Source organism: Triticum dicoccoides, chromosome 4A (genome assembly GCF_002162155.2).
Source record: "Triticum dicoccoides isolate Atlit2015 ecotype Zavitan chromosome 4A, WEW_v2.0, whole genome shotgun sequence".
NCBI lineage: Eukaryota > Viridiplantae > Streptophyta > Magnoliopsida > Poales > Poaceae > Triticum > Triticum dicoccoides.
Genome location: NC_041386.1, coordinates 120,942,146 through 120,959,285, shown reverse-complemented (window position 1 = coordinate 120,959,285; position 17,140 = coordinate 120,942,146). Strand labels below are relative to the sequence as shown.

Here is a 17,140-nt window from a genome sequence, read left to right as displayed (position 1 = left end):
CAGCAGCTGCCAATAGGCGCGGAGTCAGATCAATTATCATCATGATAGCATGGGAATTATGGAAGGAAAGGAATCATTGCGTCTTTCGGGCAAAAACACCCCTGACTGAAGATGTCATCTCAGCAATCAGGAACAACATCGAGCAGTGGAGATTAGCCAAAGCCAAATGCATGGAGCCCCCGTTCGGGGACACATTTAATGAAAATTAGCCGAAAGAAAGGAAGAGCTAGTTGTTTTTTCTTTTCATCCATTTGATCACTTGATCTACATGTTTTCACTGCTTTTTGCTAAATCAATGAAGCCGGTGATCAGCCGGGTCTTTTAAAAAAAAACTTTCGTCTCAAGGTCATATTTGTCAATTTTGTCTAATGCCTGCATTTTGTGCATTCGGAATCAGAGTTGTGTTCAGAGGCCGTCGTGCAGTGCAGACTGGAGACGGCAGTGCTGTGTTGAGCACCTATCCGAACGAAAATATCCGCGCCACTCCATGAAAGCCCCACCGTCCAAGTCACACTGCTCTGGCTTGGCTCTTCCACCTCCAATCCCCCAGCTCCTCAGCCTTCACCAGTCAACATGGGGATGGCCATGACCTCCTCCCCACAGCCACCACCTCCCCCGCGCCGCCGCCGCAGCCGCTTGCAGTCGGCAACCACCATCTCCGCCCCCAGTGCCAATCCCAACCCCAACCCCAAGGCCAAGGCCTTCCCCCTTCTCTCCGACGTCGGCCGCCTGCAGTCCGCCACTCCCACTCCCACACCAAACGGCAATCCTAACTCCAGCCCCAAGGGCAAGGTCCTCCCGCTGCTCTCCGACGTCGGCAGCAACCCATCCGCCATCGACTACTACTCCCGCGTCGCCTCCAACCTCGCCGGCGCCGGCCGCCTCGGCGACTTCCTCATCGCCGCAGAGGGCCTCCGCGCGGCCTCCGGCGATGCCGGATTCGCGGCCCGCATCAACTGGCACCTCCTCTCGCGCGGCGTCGTCGCCGCGCTCCGCGAGCACGGCCTACCCCACGTGCTCGAGTTTCTCCACGACGCCGACCGCATCGGCGTCCACGCCACCGTCATGCTCGACGCTGATGCGTCCGACGCCGTCGCGGCCGCCTGCCGGCAGCTGCTGGACGAGCGCATCATGGCGGAGTTTGTGGAGGCCATCGAGGCCCTAGCTAGTAAGTAATGTCGCCTCGAACCTCCTTATCCTGTGCGTTTCATCAAGCTTGGTGATACATCGATCGGGATTTGGTGCTTACCAATCATCACTCGTTTACCCTGCTTTTACAATTGGTTCGTGCAGAGGCTGAAACCTCACAGTTACTGTTACTCCCTCCTTCCATCTATATAGGGCTTAATGCGTTTTTTCGAGACTAACTTTGACCAAATGTTAGAGCAATAATATATGACATGCAACTTACACAAAACATACGGTCAAATTCGTATGTGAAAGAAGCTTCCAATGATATAATTTTCACATTATACATCTCATGTGCCTACCCCAACTTGTTTGGGACTAAAGGCTTTGTTGTTGTATTATACACATCTCATGTACCATTAGTCCTGTCAATAGTCAAAGACGGTCTTGAAAAATGTATTAGGCCCTATATAGATGGAAGAAGGGAGTAGGTTTTGCTCTTAGATGCTTTAATTCCTTGACTAAAAAGTAACATTCACAGACCGTATGTAATCGAGTTTATTGACTGATTCAGATGTTACATCAGCACGCTGCACTTGTCAGTTTGATATGGTTACTCAATAGTTGTTTTGTTTCAGAAGTACCGTTTCTGTTTGCCAAGTAGCAGTCCGTAAATCATGGAGTTGTTGCTATTTTTTGTTCACGATGTTAATCCTGAAGACGGTGGTGTTATTTCTGCACGGCATCCTGTTGGATTCATATAATGATATCTGTCATATGAATGTTTATATTACTTGTTGACATACAGTTATAGTAGCTTGGTATCTGGAATATCTGGAATCCATGAGTTTTTCAACACCAGTTGGTACTTGGTAGCAGCACAAGGGATTGTGGTTTCATTCTAGCATCAGTCCTGCATCATGTTTCTTGATCAATATATATTTTCCCATCACTTGAGGTACAATTTATTCGTTTTATTTAGCAGTCGCACATCGAATGTTCAGTGTGCAGGAGGATAAATTCTTATGTATATGTTGAAGATATCTTTGTATTTAATTTGGCCCTATTTTAGTTACTTACTGAACTTTTAAGGAACTTGGTAGGCTGGGAACATAAATTCTCTGCCACGCTGAGTGTAGACATGATATGACTCTCACGGCCTGTTGGTTGTGTGTTTTCTAGTCACATGTTACATGTAAGTATGATTTAGCTATGAATTACGGATGGAGTGGCAGTGTGGCACTCACTGTTCTGCTGATTACTCCTCTTAGGGCTTAACATTATTCACATGCAGTTTTCTTATTATGGATTTCTGCTATTTCATGCTTTGGATGGTGATGTACTTGTGAAGCTCATGTTAGTTTGAAGTTATCGCTGTTAATGTTTTTCTTTGTTATTTTTCTTTTAGACTGTGGATTCTTTGTTAAAGGCATCGTGGATCCAATGGATGTACTGAAAATATTCGTCAGGAAGCGAGATCCAGATATGGCGATCAGGTAATCATACTTGTTACATTTCTCTTCATTCGGTTTTACTTTTGCCAATGACACTTTCTTGTGGCAGATTTTTGTATTTATAAAAATCGTTAATCAATTTGAAAACTATGCTTTCCGATGATCAGGAATTTCGCTTTGTGATACATTAGATTTTCCTACTCTTTTGGGTATCTTCATACCTGCTCATGCATTGCCTTTGACATGTAGGTATGCACGTATCTTTCCGCACTCCCAACTTCTACTCTGCAATACTATGGAAGCTTTTGGGAAAAGAAAGGAATTGAAACATGCCCTAAAGGTCTTTGGAGCACTCAAGGACCAGTTGGGAGGTATCAATATGTTTGCGTGCCGAAGTATCATCGATATATGTAGTCATTGTGGTTCTTCTGTACAGGCTCGGATCATATTTGAGGTATGGGACTAGCGAACGCAGTTCAAATTTATACTTGCATATAGGTAAAAGTGGAAAAACTATATGAAGATCTAGGTGAACACATTCCAGAGCACCATAAATCACAGGTGCTGTTAGTTCCGCTATGATTCGTCAATTGGGAAACTCCTAAACATAAATCAATAAAAATATCTTTCAAGCTGTACTATTTCTGGTAAAAGAAACTGTACTATCTAGGATGGTAAACCAGAAATTTTAGTACACCTGTAAATTTCTGAACAAATTGCCCTTCCTTAATCTTTTCAGTTTGTGTCGAAACCTCAGATGTTCCCCAGAAGAGAAATTTATGCATATTCCTTGAGTTGGACCATAAAAACCAACAAAAGTGGAAATTATATGAAGGAAAAAAAACATCTGCGATTAACAATATGCATCTAATGAAATACTACTACCTTGTGCTCAACTTTTGTAAACAAATGCTATACTTTAGGTAGTCAGGTTCAGTATTCACTCATATGTATGGCTCTTACACAGGGGCTGCTTGCTGAGAAGATTACTCCGAATACACATGTCTTCAACAGCCTTATGAATGCGAATGCCCACAGCATGAGCTACAATTTTTCGGTCTACAAGCATATGCAAGTAATGCATCTTCTACCCTATTGTTGCTGTTCATAGGTAGGCTATTTAGCTTCAAGCGATTGTTTCCACTACATCATAATAAATCTTCCCTGCAACTCCACTTTTCCCAGTGAAGCTTCTAGAGGCTATCATATCCCCATTTCTTTGGCTACTATTTATTTGTTCTTACATGCTTGCTCAGGTTGTTTTGCATTATGAGGCTAATTCGTTTGCTGCCAGAATTTGACAAAACCAAAAGTTGCCAAAACTTGGTAACTTTTTTGAGAGATGGGCAAGAACCAATTGATAGCCAATTTTTTGAACTTGCCAACAATTGGTATGCCAATTATTGGCACGAAACCAAGTACTCTATATTCACTAGAATAAGCGTGTACATTGTGCGTGCGTCTAGTCGCACCTTTCATTTTTTGAATAATTTCATGCTTGCCACTATAAAGGTTTGGGATTTGCCATCGAAATCTTGCTAATTGGCACCATAGTCATGCCATAGGAAAGAATGGGAATGAGTTTTTGATGTGCACTGTTGGCTCCAATTTCCATAAATTCCCAGTCTACCCTTGTACTTTCTCTTCATCCTTGTTATGCTGTCTTCTTTCCTTTCAAGTTAGAACTGGATGAGCTGTTTGCTTTCATCGCCTTTGATGTCAGTGCATGCAACTGTGAGGTTGCCGCTGCTGTGACCATGGCCCCTGGGATAGCCTGATCCTGTGTCTGCAGGGAGGTTTTGGTGAAGTTGTGACTGATGTGGAGCGTGACCGCATGGATATATACGGAGCTTGCGCTGGAGTCCCAGCCAGTGTCCCTGCACAGAGCCTGAGATGGGGCTGGGGTGCAAGGGGCTAGCATGAGTAGGCATGGTGGAACCGAACTCAGCCCGACTTGCCTCGAGCCATCATGGCACGGGACCAGCTCTGATTAGCGTTCGTCAATGCACCTGCATAGTCTGTCTCTCTGTACATACTTACAGCTAGGGCCTTGCAGTGGCGGGTACCTCCAAGACCGTAAGCCAAGGTCATCATAGTTGTGCTGCCCACCCAATCTTAACTTGGGTGCACCACCTGCTTGATGAAATGCCTGAATGCTATGTTTTTTGAAAAAAAATTAACAGGTTAAATGGTCATTTTCACGGGCCAACTCCGTTGACTCTTGTTGGAGTAGCAACTGGCAAATCGATCTCATTTCCCATCTTTGCAGTGGCAAGTATACAGTCAGCTCAAATCTAGAAGCAAACATGCAAATCAGAAACCCTAACAGAAAGTGTAGTCCTGGTGGATTAAATTACACAACTCATGTGCAGCAACCTAATGCTCCACATATTCCATTTTGCAGAAACTTGGTGTCCGTCCTGATTTGGCGTCATATAACATACTTCTGAAGACATGTTGCAATGCTAGAGAGTTCAACACGGCACAAGAAATTTATGAGGAAATGAAGAAAAAGGAACACGATGGGATTTTAAAGTTAGATGTTTTTACATACAGTACGATGATGAAGGTATGAGGCTTCTGTTGTTATTGTCTTAGTCCATATGTGTTTCCTTTTTATGCCCCCGTAATTCTTCTCTTTGAATTTCAGGTGTTTGCAGAGGCAAAAATGTGGAAGATGGCTTCCAACATCAAAGATGACATGCGGGCAGTTGGTGCTCGTCTTAATCTAGTCACATGGTCATCATTAATCAATGCTTATGCAAATTCTGGTTTGGTTGATGGTGCCATAGAGATCCTTGAAGAAATGATAAGGGATGGCTGTCAACCTACTGCCCCATGCTTCAATATTATCCTTACTGCTTTGGTCAAGTCATGCCAATATGATAGAGCTTTCCGCTTGTTCAATAGCTGGATAGAATTTGGAATCAAGGTATCTCTGTCGCTTGAACAGAAAGGATCCCTTCCAGACAACTTCACATTCTGTGAAGAGCATCCGGGCACCAATGGCGGCACTATCTTGGTGGTTCCATTTAGGCCAACAGTTACAACTTATAACATTTTGATGATGGCATGTGGTACTAATGATGAACGTGCAAAGTCTGTAATGAATGAAATGAAGCGGAATGGTCTTTGTCCTGACCGTATTAGCTGGTCCATTCTGATGGATATTTATGGAACATCTAAAAATAGGAATGGAGCTATTCAGGTTAGTACTAAAGCTTTAAGTTGATATGTCTTGTTGTAGCAACTGATGAACGAAGTATGATCACTCCACACTAAATGCTGCTATGACATTTCCCTGATATCCTGTTGTAGCAACTAATGACCTAAATTGTCTCTTCATTAGTTGAAGTATTCCACTATATAGAGCTGACTGCGTCTCTTGTAGAATCAATAACTAATAATGAATTTAAAATACAATCTGCAAGATTTTGAACTATTTATTAGTACAGCCAATCAAGAGTCTTCAGTTTTTCTGCAGTTTAGATGGTGAATAGTCCCTCCTCCATCTAAGATCACAGTGCATACTACTTTACTGTATGAGTATATGACAGTGTAATCATAGAGAGAGAAGAGTTCCTAAAATTAGTGCATATCATGGAAGAGTTTTTATGTAATCATATGACAATTTGCAAGTGTTATCTCATGGTTTATTTGGACAAGTTGCTTCCTTGCTAAATGTGGACTAATGTTGTCTAATTTTCTGGGTACAGGCGCTCAGAAGAATGCAACGTGTTGGAATAAAACTTAATGTCTCTGCATATACTGTAGCTATTAAGGTTGGCCATTAGACAATGTAGTTGACTTGGTTAAGATACAGGGCACCACATCATGTTTGTTGTAAGCTTATAGTACCAGTAAGCTTATGTGTCAATTTCCTGCAGGCATGTGTAGAAAGTAAAGATTTGAAGTTGGCGTTGCACTTGTTTGAAGAAATGAAAGCACACCAACTGAAGCCCAATATGGTGAGTCTAAATTGTTGATTGTTATCGAGGATAATTTTGTTCTATTTGACGACTCAACTCTGTGGATGCATGCATATTTTCTTGCACTATTCTTTCTTATATTCTGAGAGTACAGATTTTTTTTCTTATAACTGGTTGGGTTTATTTCTTTATATATCTATTAGTTGTTGATGTTAGATAGTTTCATATGGCACCTGGTCTCTCTGCTCTTCACCGAACGTCCATGTTATTATTAGAGGAATTAAACTTTTGATTCCTATGGTCAATTATCAAGAATTGCATTGATGTAAGGTTGCATCAGATACTGAGGTACAAGTTCATGTTCCAGGTGACATACAGAACTCTCCTGAAAGCGCGCTCCAAATATGGATCTTTAAAGGAAATCCAGAAATGCTTGGCAATCTATCAGGAAATGAGACAAGCAGGGTATGTGACTAGAACTTCTGTATACTGTTTCTTTGGCATTCCTTTGCTTTTCTTCTCCAGTTCTTTTAGTTTAGAAATTTGTGCTTGTATAGATGGAAGCGTCTACTATGCCGCCCATGAAATGTGCCTTGAGATCTACACACGTTCTCTTACCCTATCTCAATAAATGTAAGCAATCAAGTGATAATGTGTGCGCATCTGAAGTCACATTTCGTGCTGAGAAAATGTGCCTTGAGATCCAACACATTGTGTTAACCTATCGCAATAAATGTAGGCAATCAGGTGAGAGAGCGTGTGCTCATCTCGAGTCACATTTCATGGTTGAGATATTAGGAGCATCCACCCATACAAGGACAAAATCCAATCTCTTCTTTCTAGAAGAAAAGGGGTTTAAAAGGTTTATTTGATATACAGGTTTTTGTATAGAAGCGTTTTCATAACAGAAATAATGTATAGTAGAAATTCCTTCAAGTTACGAAGTTATGATTTATAAATAATACCAACAAATATCAACAGAGGAGCAATCGTGCGAGCATTTTTTTTGGTTGATAATCCTTCTATTGTTCCATGATAGGAAGCATGCCGACAAGCTGTCAGCGGATAGACTGATACTATCACAGCAAAGGGTATATAAGTATATGTTTTGTTTCTGGGTTAAATTTGTTGTTTTGCCCGTGACAGGTATCAAGCATATGACTATTATCTCAAGGAATTGATAGTGGAATGGAGTGAAGGAGTCTTGTCTAGTGATGGTGGGAATCGAAATTTTTACCATTTAGATCGAAAAGATGAGAGGAACGAATCATTCGACCTTTTTCTTGAAAAAGTGGCAAGATTCTTGCAAAAAGATGTTGATCAAAACCAAACTGTTGATGTTCGTGGGCTTTCAAAGGTAATCTGAGATTGAGAGTATCTGTCTACTAATGTATCATATGCTAGTGTTTCAAATCTTTGCATTAATAGAAAGGAAGTTACAACCCACAGACCTTACAATCTGTTGTACTAACTGGAAGTGTCATCTTGCATCAAAGTGATAAATGATTCTCCATGAGTGAAGTAACTCCAAGTGGCATATTTTGAGCTCAGTTGAATATATTCTAAGCCATCTACTCAACTGTATGTTTCACAGGTTGAAGCTCGCATAGTTGTTCTCTCAACTCTCCGCAAAATTAAAGAGAAGCATCTTTTAGGTAACCTTCAGCGCTGTAACTTTATCTGTATGACTATTAGAGTCAAGATGGTGTATATTCTACTGACAATTCAAGCCTACTTGGTTATTCTTATTTTTTTTTTTGAGTAGGAAGAGCAGTCCAGGATGATTTGGTCATCATCACGGGTCATGAGAAGACATCATACACTGATGTCGAAACGACTGCTATCGACGTCGAGTATGCAATAACTTCTGTTTTGAAGGATGAACTGGGTCTTGAAGTTTTCGTTGGACCAGAAAGCCGTCCTCCTGTTTCATCCAAACTCAGAGCCCCCCCATGCCCTAGGAGACCACAGGGAATGATAAAAATAACTGTCAACTCATTGAATCATTGGCTGAAGAGGAAATCTGCGAGGGATGTACAGTGACATCTCCTTGGGGCATTTCTTTGGTCAATTTATACCCGCAAGACTATCCTGGATGGATGATGTACATACAACAATAGGGCTATTGCTCTGATGTCCCCGGGACTCGGCATAGGACGATACCAGAAGGAAAGATTTGTTGGTGGCCAATGTAGTCTGATTTGGTCCAGTATATTCAGATATATGGAAAATCACATTATTTGGGGCTGTAAATGTAACCACGTCAATCCTCAACCGGGTAGCATCCCAGGTTAAAATTTTGAAGTGATTAGATGATTGTTGTAATCGCCAATCTTCCACATCAAATGATAAACATTTTGACACAGTACTGATTTGTCCATCTTTTCACAACAGATTTATGGGCCTCTTTAATTCACAGGATTCTCAAAACACAGCATTAGGAAAAAAAATACAGGATTTGAATGTCATGCCTATTCCAACCTTGCATTATTTTGGTTTGTTTGATTGGGAAACAAAGGGTTCTTTCCAAGAGGTTTGAGTGGATGCTTAACTTTTCTATGAGATGTAGTACAGTGGAATCCTTAGGAAAAGTTCCTATAGGATTCAATCCTAACCAATCCAGAAATAATTTCTGAAGAATCAGAACAACTAATTGGGAAATAATTTCTAAAGATTCTAATCCTCCATACAATCTACGAAAATCATACCCAAGCCTCTATTCCAGGCAAGGTTTTTGCCCCAACATTCATCCACTTGGATGAAAGTGACCCATGGTGAATTTTGGGCTTGGCACATGATATTATTTTGGTAAATGGCTGTGTACAAACGCTTTGTGGATTTGGTGTTTAGTTTCAAATTTTTTGAACTTGTGTGCTGAATTCTTGGGTGCGGTTGGGTGCGGTTAGCGATTTTCCCGCTCTATGGTGAAAAACGGTGCCGCTTCCATCACCTGATCTGGAGGGTTCTTGTGTTTTTTGATCGGTGCCGCTTTCATGTTTTGATCTAGAGTCTGCTTTTTGTTTCTGGTTTGCGCCGCTGTAGTCGTTTGATCTCGAAACCTCGCCACATACCACCATCGCTTACGTCCTGGGGGTTATAAATAGATCGTCCTTCTTCTCATATCATTGTGCTAGGTTTTTTTTGGGTTAGCATATACTGTTTCTATGGTATATCCTTCTTCCTGTCGTAATGGAACGCGGCGTCCTGCTCGGCCTCCTCCGTCGCGGGGAGCTCTGGTTGGCCGGTGTGGTGGTTCGGGTTGTCTTGTTGCGCCGACCGTTGTCTCGGCTCGGCCCGTATGTATGGAGCATGCTTCGTCCTCTGATGATCGGCCGTTGCCGCCGCCGCGCCCTGGCTGTCGGCAACTCGCTGTTGCTGCCCCGGGCCTCGTAATCTCCCCTGACCTTCTTTGCGGTGCTGGCGGGCCTGGTGAGGATCAGCCACAGCTTCGGCTCCGGCATCGCCGTGAGTCTGTCCAACCGGCCGTCCGCGGCCGACAGTGACTACGTCGAAGATGTTGTCGATTGGTTACGGGCTGCGCGGAAACCGGGTGTCCCGGCGGCCGACGCTTGCGTATCCCCTTGGCGGGGCCATGGTCTCCGCTCGGACGTAGTAGGACGCCCTATTCGGGGAGCATAAATCCTGCGGCAACAACTCAATGACAACGACGACGGCATCACCACCGCCGGATAACGATCACTTGCCGGTGCGAGCGGTGTGACAATGGCGAGGGCGGATGCTCCTGGTGCAGCAGACAGCAGGTTGCTCTGTGGCGCCGACAAGGGGTTAGGTTGCAGCGTCGGGGCGGAGGGGAGGCAGACAGTAGGATGGTCTCGAAGGCGGCCACACTGCGCAGGAGCGACTGGAGCCGGAGTGGTCCGTTGTTAGCCAGGATCGACTGTTGCTGATGATGCTGTGGGCATGTGGATGAGTACGTGGATCTCAACGTGAAACGTCCATCAGCAAGGCACGGCCTGGCGTTGCGCACTGCACTGCTATGTGATGCTATTGAACATGAAGTGCACTCAAACCGCGAGGCATGCCATCCGCGTTGTATCCCCTTGCATGGTCCGACGAGGTTTCGCGTACGTCCAGGTTCGTGTGATCATCTCTCTCTCTCTCTCATATTTTTTGTGTAGCTCAATAGCGGGGGAGATTTGCAAGTGGTCAAAATTTTGGTGCTATCATTGCTATGTAATGAGACAAGGTTTCTCCTGATCCTCTTTCTTCTTGATAATCCATATAGGGATTGCTTCTGTCGATTATTTTGAAGCCTTTTCTTGTAGACTAAAGGTTCAGAGATGGCCACTAACTGATTGGTGTTATTTAGCTTTAGGTTTTTTTTGTGCTCTTAAGGTATAGTATCCCTTTCATCATTACTGCAAACATTTACTATCTGTCCTTGGTGCAGGAATTTGCAACCGTTAAACCCACGGTGGTTCCGGTGTGGGATATATTCTTCATGGTCCCGTGTGATTTGCTGCATCTGCTGTTAATTTGATGATATGGTTTTTGGGATGACCATGATTTACTCCCTTCTAATATTTGTTCTATGCAAGCATCAAGACTGAATAATATGGGTTTACCCCCTTATCATATTTGTTGTATGTAGGCATCAATACTAGAGATATGGTTTTAACCCCTTCTCATATTTTTTTCTGAACGATCTCTTCTCATATTTATTGTATAGATGCATCAAGCTATGATGAATTTGGATGACATACTATTAACTTACATAATAAGACCCTTGCGGGGTGAAAAGCCGGAAGCAATTGCAAGGCATTAACAATCTGTTTTTCTTACGAACAACTGCCCCATATACAAGCTCTATCATGTTAACCACTGATGTGAACTTCCTCAGCTATCATTTCATTACGAACACAAAACCAATGGGCGGTCAAACAAGGATGCCTTGAATTACCAAGGAATCAGAAATTTATCATGCAATATCAATATGTATTCTCTTTATGTACAATTAATATACTGACTCTTTTCATTCAATAAAAATTTTCTTTATGAAAGATTATAGCATTTGTACCAATATAATTTTTTTACATACACCATAATATAAAATTTGAAGTGAACACGTAAAAAGTGAATAAAATAATTAAATAATTGGTATATGAAGTTTAATATTATTGTACATAGAATTTCTCACATAAAGTATCAATAGGCGCGGCGTGCCACCGCACGGGCATGGAGATTTAACATGGCTCGCTAGCAAGTAAGTACCCAACAGAATGAATTTGCAAGACAAACAATGATCTTGGCGATAATATGCAATGATTTCTCCGACGTGGCACTTCTTCGCATGTATCCCAACGTCCTCATAGAGATGAACCCATCATTACATATAAAGGAGCTAAGACACCCGTTGAACAGGTAGAGGAATTTGCAAAAGCTCTTGACTACTTCATTACAAACTATCTTACAGGAGACTACACTAGGATGATTTAACTCAATTAGGCCATCCGCAATCATTTACTTTCATGCAGTTGCATCATTGTATATGGTATGTTCCATACTTCCTCCGTCACAGTTTAGAAGGCACAGTTAAATTTGCGTGCGTTTCCACAATAGACAAGGTTTAGGGCGTATTGCATTTATTTCTAGTAGCTAATTAGTACTCCGATATACTATTTCTATATGCATGCGTAGTGCGAATGTTATTTTTTAGCCCATCTCACAACCAATAGATAACCACCTAGGTTCCAGAGAATTTCCAAGCGCGCCTTCTAAACCGTGACCAAGTAGAACGGTCTTTATAATGTGCCAATAAGTAGACCTTATGAGTAGCGTGTACACTTCTGTTGATCAGTATTTATCATACATGGCTGCAATAAATGTACTCATTTTCCACCTTTTAGAACTCTTTCTGGGTTTTAGTTATGCAATTCTATCATTAAAAATATAACAATGGCCTTTACGATCCGTATAAATATAATGCATCATCAGGCGCAGCGTGCCGTCGCACGGGCTATGCTAGTTTCAACCAAAGAGGCCAAAGCTTTCAGGTGATCTGACCTGTGCATGCGTTTGCACAGATAAATATTGAAACAAACTACATTTTGTTTTAGCAGGATATACAGATAAACATAAGTATCCCTTCCAAAAAAAACTAAAGTATGGCAGTAGCTCTAATCTCTTGCAACCGATTTTCCAGATGCGAATGCTAGCTTCTAAATACAGGCATCAGAACTTACACCAAATTCTATCTTCAGCAGTACAAGAAAAACACAACATACAAATTTTCAAATACACATAAGTCATATCTAATTCCACAGATGCAGATACTTCTAAATGCAGATATCACAAGTACACAACATACAGTTTTTCAAATACATAAAATCATACAAAGGGACTGCCGCACAAATGTTATGCAGCACAGATGAGGTATTTTTAAGCTAGCCCCCCGCAGGTGTCAAATTGATGCTCCTAGATCAAGCTGCTCTTTCTCTGTATCATCTGCAGCTGGAAACATGATACCACGTTTAGTAGCAATATTGGTTAACTCGTGCATCCTGATTGAATATTCTACGCTTTTGTCAGTCTACTAATCATGAGGAAGGATGCCCTTATGTAATGCCAAGGTACACTGAATACTACTCTCTCCGTCCCATAATATAAGACGTTTTTGACACTAGTGTAGTGTAAAAAACACTTTTATATTAGTGTAAAAAACACTCGCATATTACGGGACAGAGGGAGTAATTCCCAGTCACAGATGATAACATTTTTATACTAACTTGCATAAGGCTTATGTCCTTAGTAAAATGCATCAAGAAGATGAGAATGTATTGGATCAGTAATGAAACCAACCAAACTCAACATGAACACAAAGATAAAGAGCAACACGATCATCTATTCACCTGCCATCAGAAGAGATCTCAAATCCAGTCCTCCTGCTGCAGCTTGAGGGGTAGATATACCTCAGTCAGGTACTGGAACCCAAAGGAGCTGAGAGCCTGAATCTCAGCCTTTTGTTTTGTTCGCAACATCGTCTCCAACTCCTTGACCCATCCTTCATTTTGCTTTACGAAGTCTTCCTCTAGCATCTCTTTTCCTACCTTGATATCGTGATCAGTCATGGGAAGCCGGCACTGCTCCGGTACCCTGTACTTGTCCAGATCACTTGGCCGCACGCCAAGCCACTTGATATCTGGCGTTGTCAGATTGGCACTGTCATACGACATGTTCTTGGAGCCGCACATATACACGGACAAGATCTTCAGCCCATATGGATCAGAGTCCACCAATGCGAGTACCGGCAGCTTCAGCTCTACCTTAAGCCGGCGCAAGAACAACCTGGTGGCAACATCCGGCTGTCCCTTTGCTGTCAATATGATGCACGGAAAACGGTTGTAGAACCGGTCCTCAGCGAGGCGCATGAAAGCAGCATCTTTCTCCACAAGCAAGATGAACAGAGCGTCGCTCTCAATGCCTGACACCCTGTCGATGTTGGGCGGGATGGCCTTACCGCCGACGCCCATTCTCGTGCAGTCAATGACGTCGCCGTCATCAGCAAAAGTGAGGCGGCCAACCACAACGCCCTTCTCAGAGGCGACGACATGGAGCGACGAGCGGGTGCATCCAAGCATGCAGGAGACGTCATCGAGGATGGCGTCCGACTGGGACTGGTCGCCGAAGAGCTTCACGTCGGTGTAGAAGAGATCCCTCTTGGTGACGTGGATGCCCCTGCGCAGGACGGCGTGGACGAGGGAGAGGACGCGCGCGGTGACGGTGGCCTTGCGCGCGGTGGCGACGTTGGCGAAGGGCCTCGCGGACTCGCGGCGGAGGAGCACGATGCGGTCGAGGTCCGGGAGGTATACCTGGTTCGAGGAGGCGCGGGAGGGGACGGCGAAGGAGAAGCCGCGGCCAGCCAGGATGCTCCGCGCGACGGAGAGGACGAGGCGGTTGATGCGGGAGGTGACGGAGGTGGTGTCCTGGTCGGCGACCACGATGTAGTTGGAGGAGGCGGATGCCGGGTCGTCCTCGGAGAGGGCTTTCGCGCCGGCTGAGGACGCGGCCGCGGGCTTGGATTTGGAGGCGGCGGAGGCGAGGGCGCGGAGGGAGGCGAGGATGGAGGCGTCCGGGCGGAGCTTCGAGCGGAGGGATTGGGCGTAGGATGCGGCGGCCGAGGCGCCGCGCGGTTTCTTCGAGGTCGAGCCCCCCGCGGCCGCATCTGCCCCCGCCCGGCGCTTCCTCTCCGACATGTGGAGAGATCTGGAGGCGGAATCACCGGGGAGGAGGGGTGGGGGGCACTACGGCGGAGACGGCGGCGGGATTCGAACTGGAGTGTGGCTGAGGCTTTGGTGAGCATGGGAGGGACGGAGACGGTCCGCACTCCGCACCTACCCTATGCGCCAAGCGCGCGGCCCACGAAGCCCGTAGTAGCTCGGCCCAGCAACACGTCTCGCTGACGTTTTTTTTCTTGTGCGCCAGCCGCCAGATGTCTCCGTGAAGGTTAAAAAAAACAACTGTCTCCGTGAAGTTTTTTTACTCACTGTCCATCTACACCCGGCCTGAACAATAAATTCAATCTAAACGTTTTTATATTAGTTTACAGAGGAAGTAGAAGATACCAAAGAATTTGAATTTTTTAGGCATCTAAAATGTTCATATACGCAAGATTTATGCAAATTTTTGTGGCATTTGTATATCTGAGGAGCTCGTGCCTCCCTCCTGTTCGCACATGAACACGTCACGTGTACCCTCGACGCCGAGGGTGATGCACCGCAGCCAGTGGCGGAGCTAGCATTTGACGACAGGATGGTCCGGCTCAAAAAATTGACAACAAATATGCCATGTGAACGTTCTTTTGTTTTTGAGGAATCCATGTAAATGTTCTGACTAATTACCTTCAGTCAAATAGCCAAAATTATGAAGTCATACACATCTAATCAAAATTAGAATGATGTACTGCAATGTATACTAGTCAAATTCAGATGGGGATGTAGTGCAAAATTATGTAGTATATGTGTACTGTAAAAAACATAAGCGGATGGAGTACATCACTACTTGTCTATGAAAGAAGGTCTGATGGGATGGGGTGCATCAATTGTCTGCTGAGCACCTGAGCGGACTAGATGACTCCAGCTAGCAACGCGGCTGGGCTGGGCGCACTGCTGCGCGGTGGTGCGCCGTGCGCGCCTATGCAGACAACACAACCCACCGGAGGCAGGCGGGGCAGGCACCAGTCAGGCCGCGGGTCAGGACTGTCCGGCGAGGCGACGCCGCAATGGCGAGGCAGGCGGCTCGGGCGCTCCGTTGGCGGCAGATCGATCTCGTGCGTAGCTGCGTTCGCTTCGGGACAGCAGTAGTGAAGCAGACGAGAAGCGCAGACTGCTTGTTACTGGGCTTTTTCCTCCTGCCTCCATCATTGAATAACCTAGTCCGAAATCCCAGGGTGGGCCGCGGCCCACCCTGTCCACCCTGTGGCTCCGCCACTGACCGTAGCTCACGTCGAAGGAGTCTTACCGGAAACGCGATTCGCAACACAACGGAGAGAACTTTTGAAGAACCGAAACCCCACACTCCCGGGAGCGACCCCGTCGGGGAGTGCGGCGGCTATGGGCTGCCACAGGTTGGCCAACCGCCCCTAGAGCCTCGGGATTCGCAGCTCTCCAACACGAAGAACGACGAAGAACGAGGAAGCAAAAACAGGGGAGAGACAAAACGTAGATGAAAAAGTAGTAGATGTGTTTTTTTGCGATTGTGTGTTGTTCAATCGGCCGTCACCTCTCATTTATTTATGAAGCGGCTGAACTTTCCGTACAAGAAAAGGATTAAAAATTCCGTTCAAAACATCAAAAACCCTAATCTAACTCGGACAGGAATCTTTGGTAATTTCCCGGACCAACTCGGTCTCACCGATTGGTTCATTTCGGTCCCACCGAGTGAACGTTGCCAACTCTCTGTATCCTTCTGTAATTTTTCGGATCAACTCGGTCTCACCAATTGGTTTGCTTCGGTCCTACCGAGTCGACATTGCCAACTCTCTGGTAAATTTTCGGACCAACTCGGTCGGTCCGAAATGACTCTGCAGCTTCTATTTCTGACCTTGTTTTGCCTCCACAGATTTCATACGACTTCGGATTAAGATGATTTTTATATCAAAATTCACCGTTTCGACGAGACGCACAACTTTCATGTTGAAAAGCTTTCCATCAGAGGCCGTCTTAATTGAGTTTCATGCCATTCTTTAATCTGGTGTCAACATGAGCATCTCCGAACTTGTCATAACTATTACATCCGAGCTCCGCTATAGACCATCTTCATATCCATCTCGATCTTCTTAGAGAGAGCCATCCGAAGTGACCTCCAATCCTAAGTTTGAATTAGTCTTTATATAGCCTAAGCTAATTTTATGACTATGTCACTTTTGAGCATCAACACATGCCCCTTGTTTTTCGGCATGACTAGCGTGCCGGAAAATAACTTGTACCAAGTTTGTTCCAAGGACGATGTCAACACTCCATCGGCCATTTATATGTTCTTTGGGCGATAAGTATATATCGGCCATGTTTATGCTAAGGGCGGTAATTATTTATCGGCCGTTGCCTATCTAGGCTTCTTGCCACACACTTGGATGGTACTTCTTTAAATATTTTCCATTGAGAGATCGAGGTA

The 17,140-nt window shown here is 44.5% G+C and overlaps 2 protein-coding genes across 3 annotated transcripts; one reads left to right on the top strand and one right to left on the bottom strand.

The window, feature by feature from the left end:
• Window positions 1-489: 489 nt before the first annotated feature.
• LOC119285354 (pentatricopeptide repeat-containing protein At5g02830, chloroplastic-like) lies at window positions 490-8,879 on the top strand. Its single transcript, XM_037564607.1, has 12 exons — window positions 490-1,168; window positions 2,537-2,624; window positions 2,832-3,036; window positions 3,550-3,657; window positions 4,987-5,151; window positions 5,233-5,790; window positions 6,299-6,364; window positions 6,470-6,550; window positions 6,879-6,976; window positions 7,658-7,868; window positions 8,106-8,166; window positions 8,277-8,879. The coding sequence occupies exons 1-12, from the start codon at window positions 574-576 to the stop codon at window positions 8,552-8,554; spliced, it is 2,514 nt and encodes an 837-aa protein (XP_037420504.1). The 5' UTR covers window positions 490-573; the 3' UTR covers window positions 8,555-8,879.
• A 3,816-nt stretch (window positions 8,880-12,695) lies between these two features.
• On the bottom strand, window positions 12,696-14,849 carry LOC119285351 (DNA topoisomerase 6 subunit A3). Of its 2 annotated transcripts, none has more exons than XM_037564604.1 (2): window positions 13,381-14,849; window positions 12,696-12,976 (listed from the first exon to the last, which is right to left on the bottom strand). In XM_037564604.1, the coding sequence occupies exon 1, from the start codon at window positions 14,722-14,724 to the stop codon at window positions 13,399-13,401; it is 1,326 nt and encodes a 441-aa protein (XP_037420501.1). In that variant the 5' UTR covers window positions 14,725-14,849; the 3' UTR covers window positions 12,696-12,976; window positions 13,381-13,398. The 2 variants fall into 2 exon arrangements, with proteins under 2 accessions (XP_037420501.1, XP_037420499.1); XM_037564602.1 differs by having other exon boundaries at window positions 12,696-12,982; window positions 13,381-14,848.
• Between the last annotated feature and the right edge of the window lie 2,291 nt (window positions 14,850-17,140).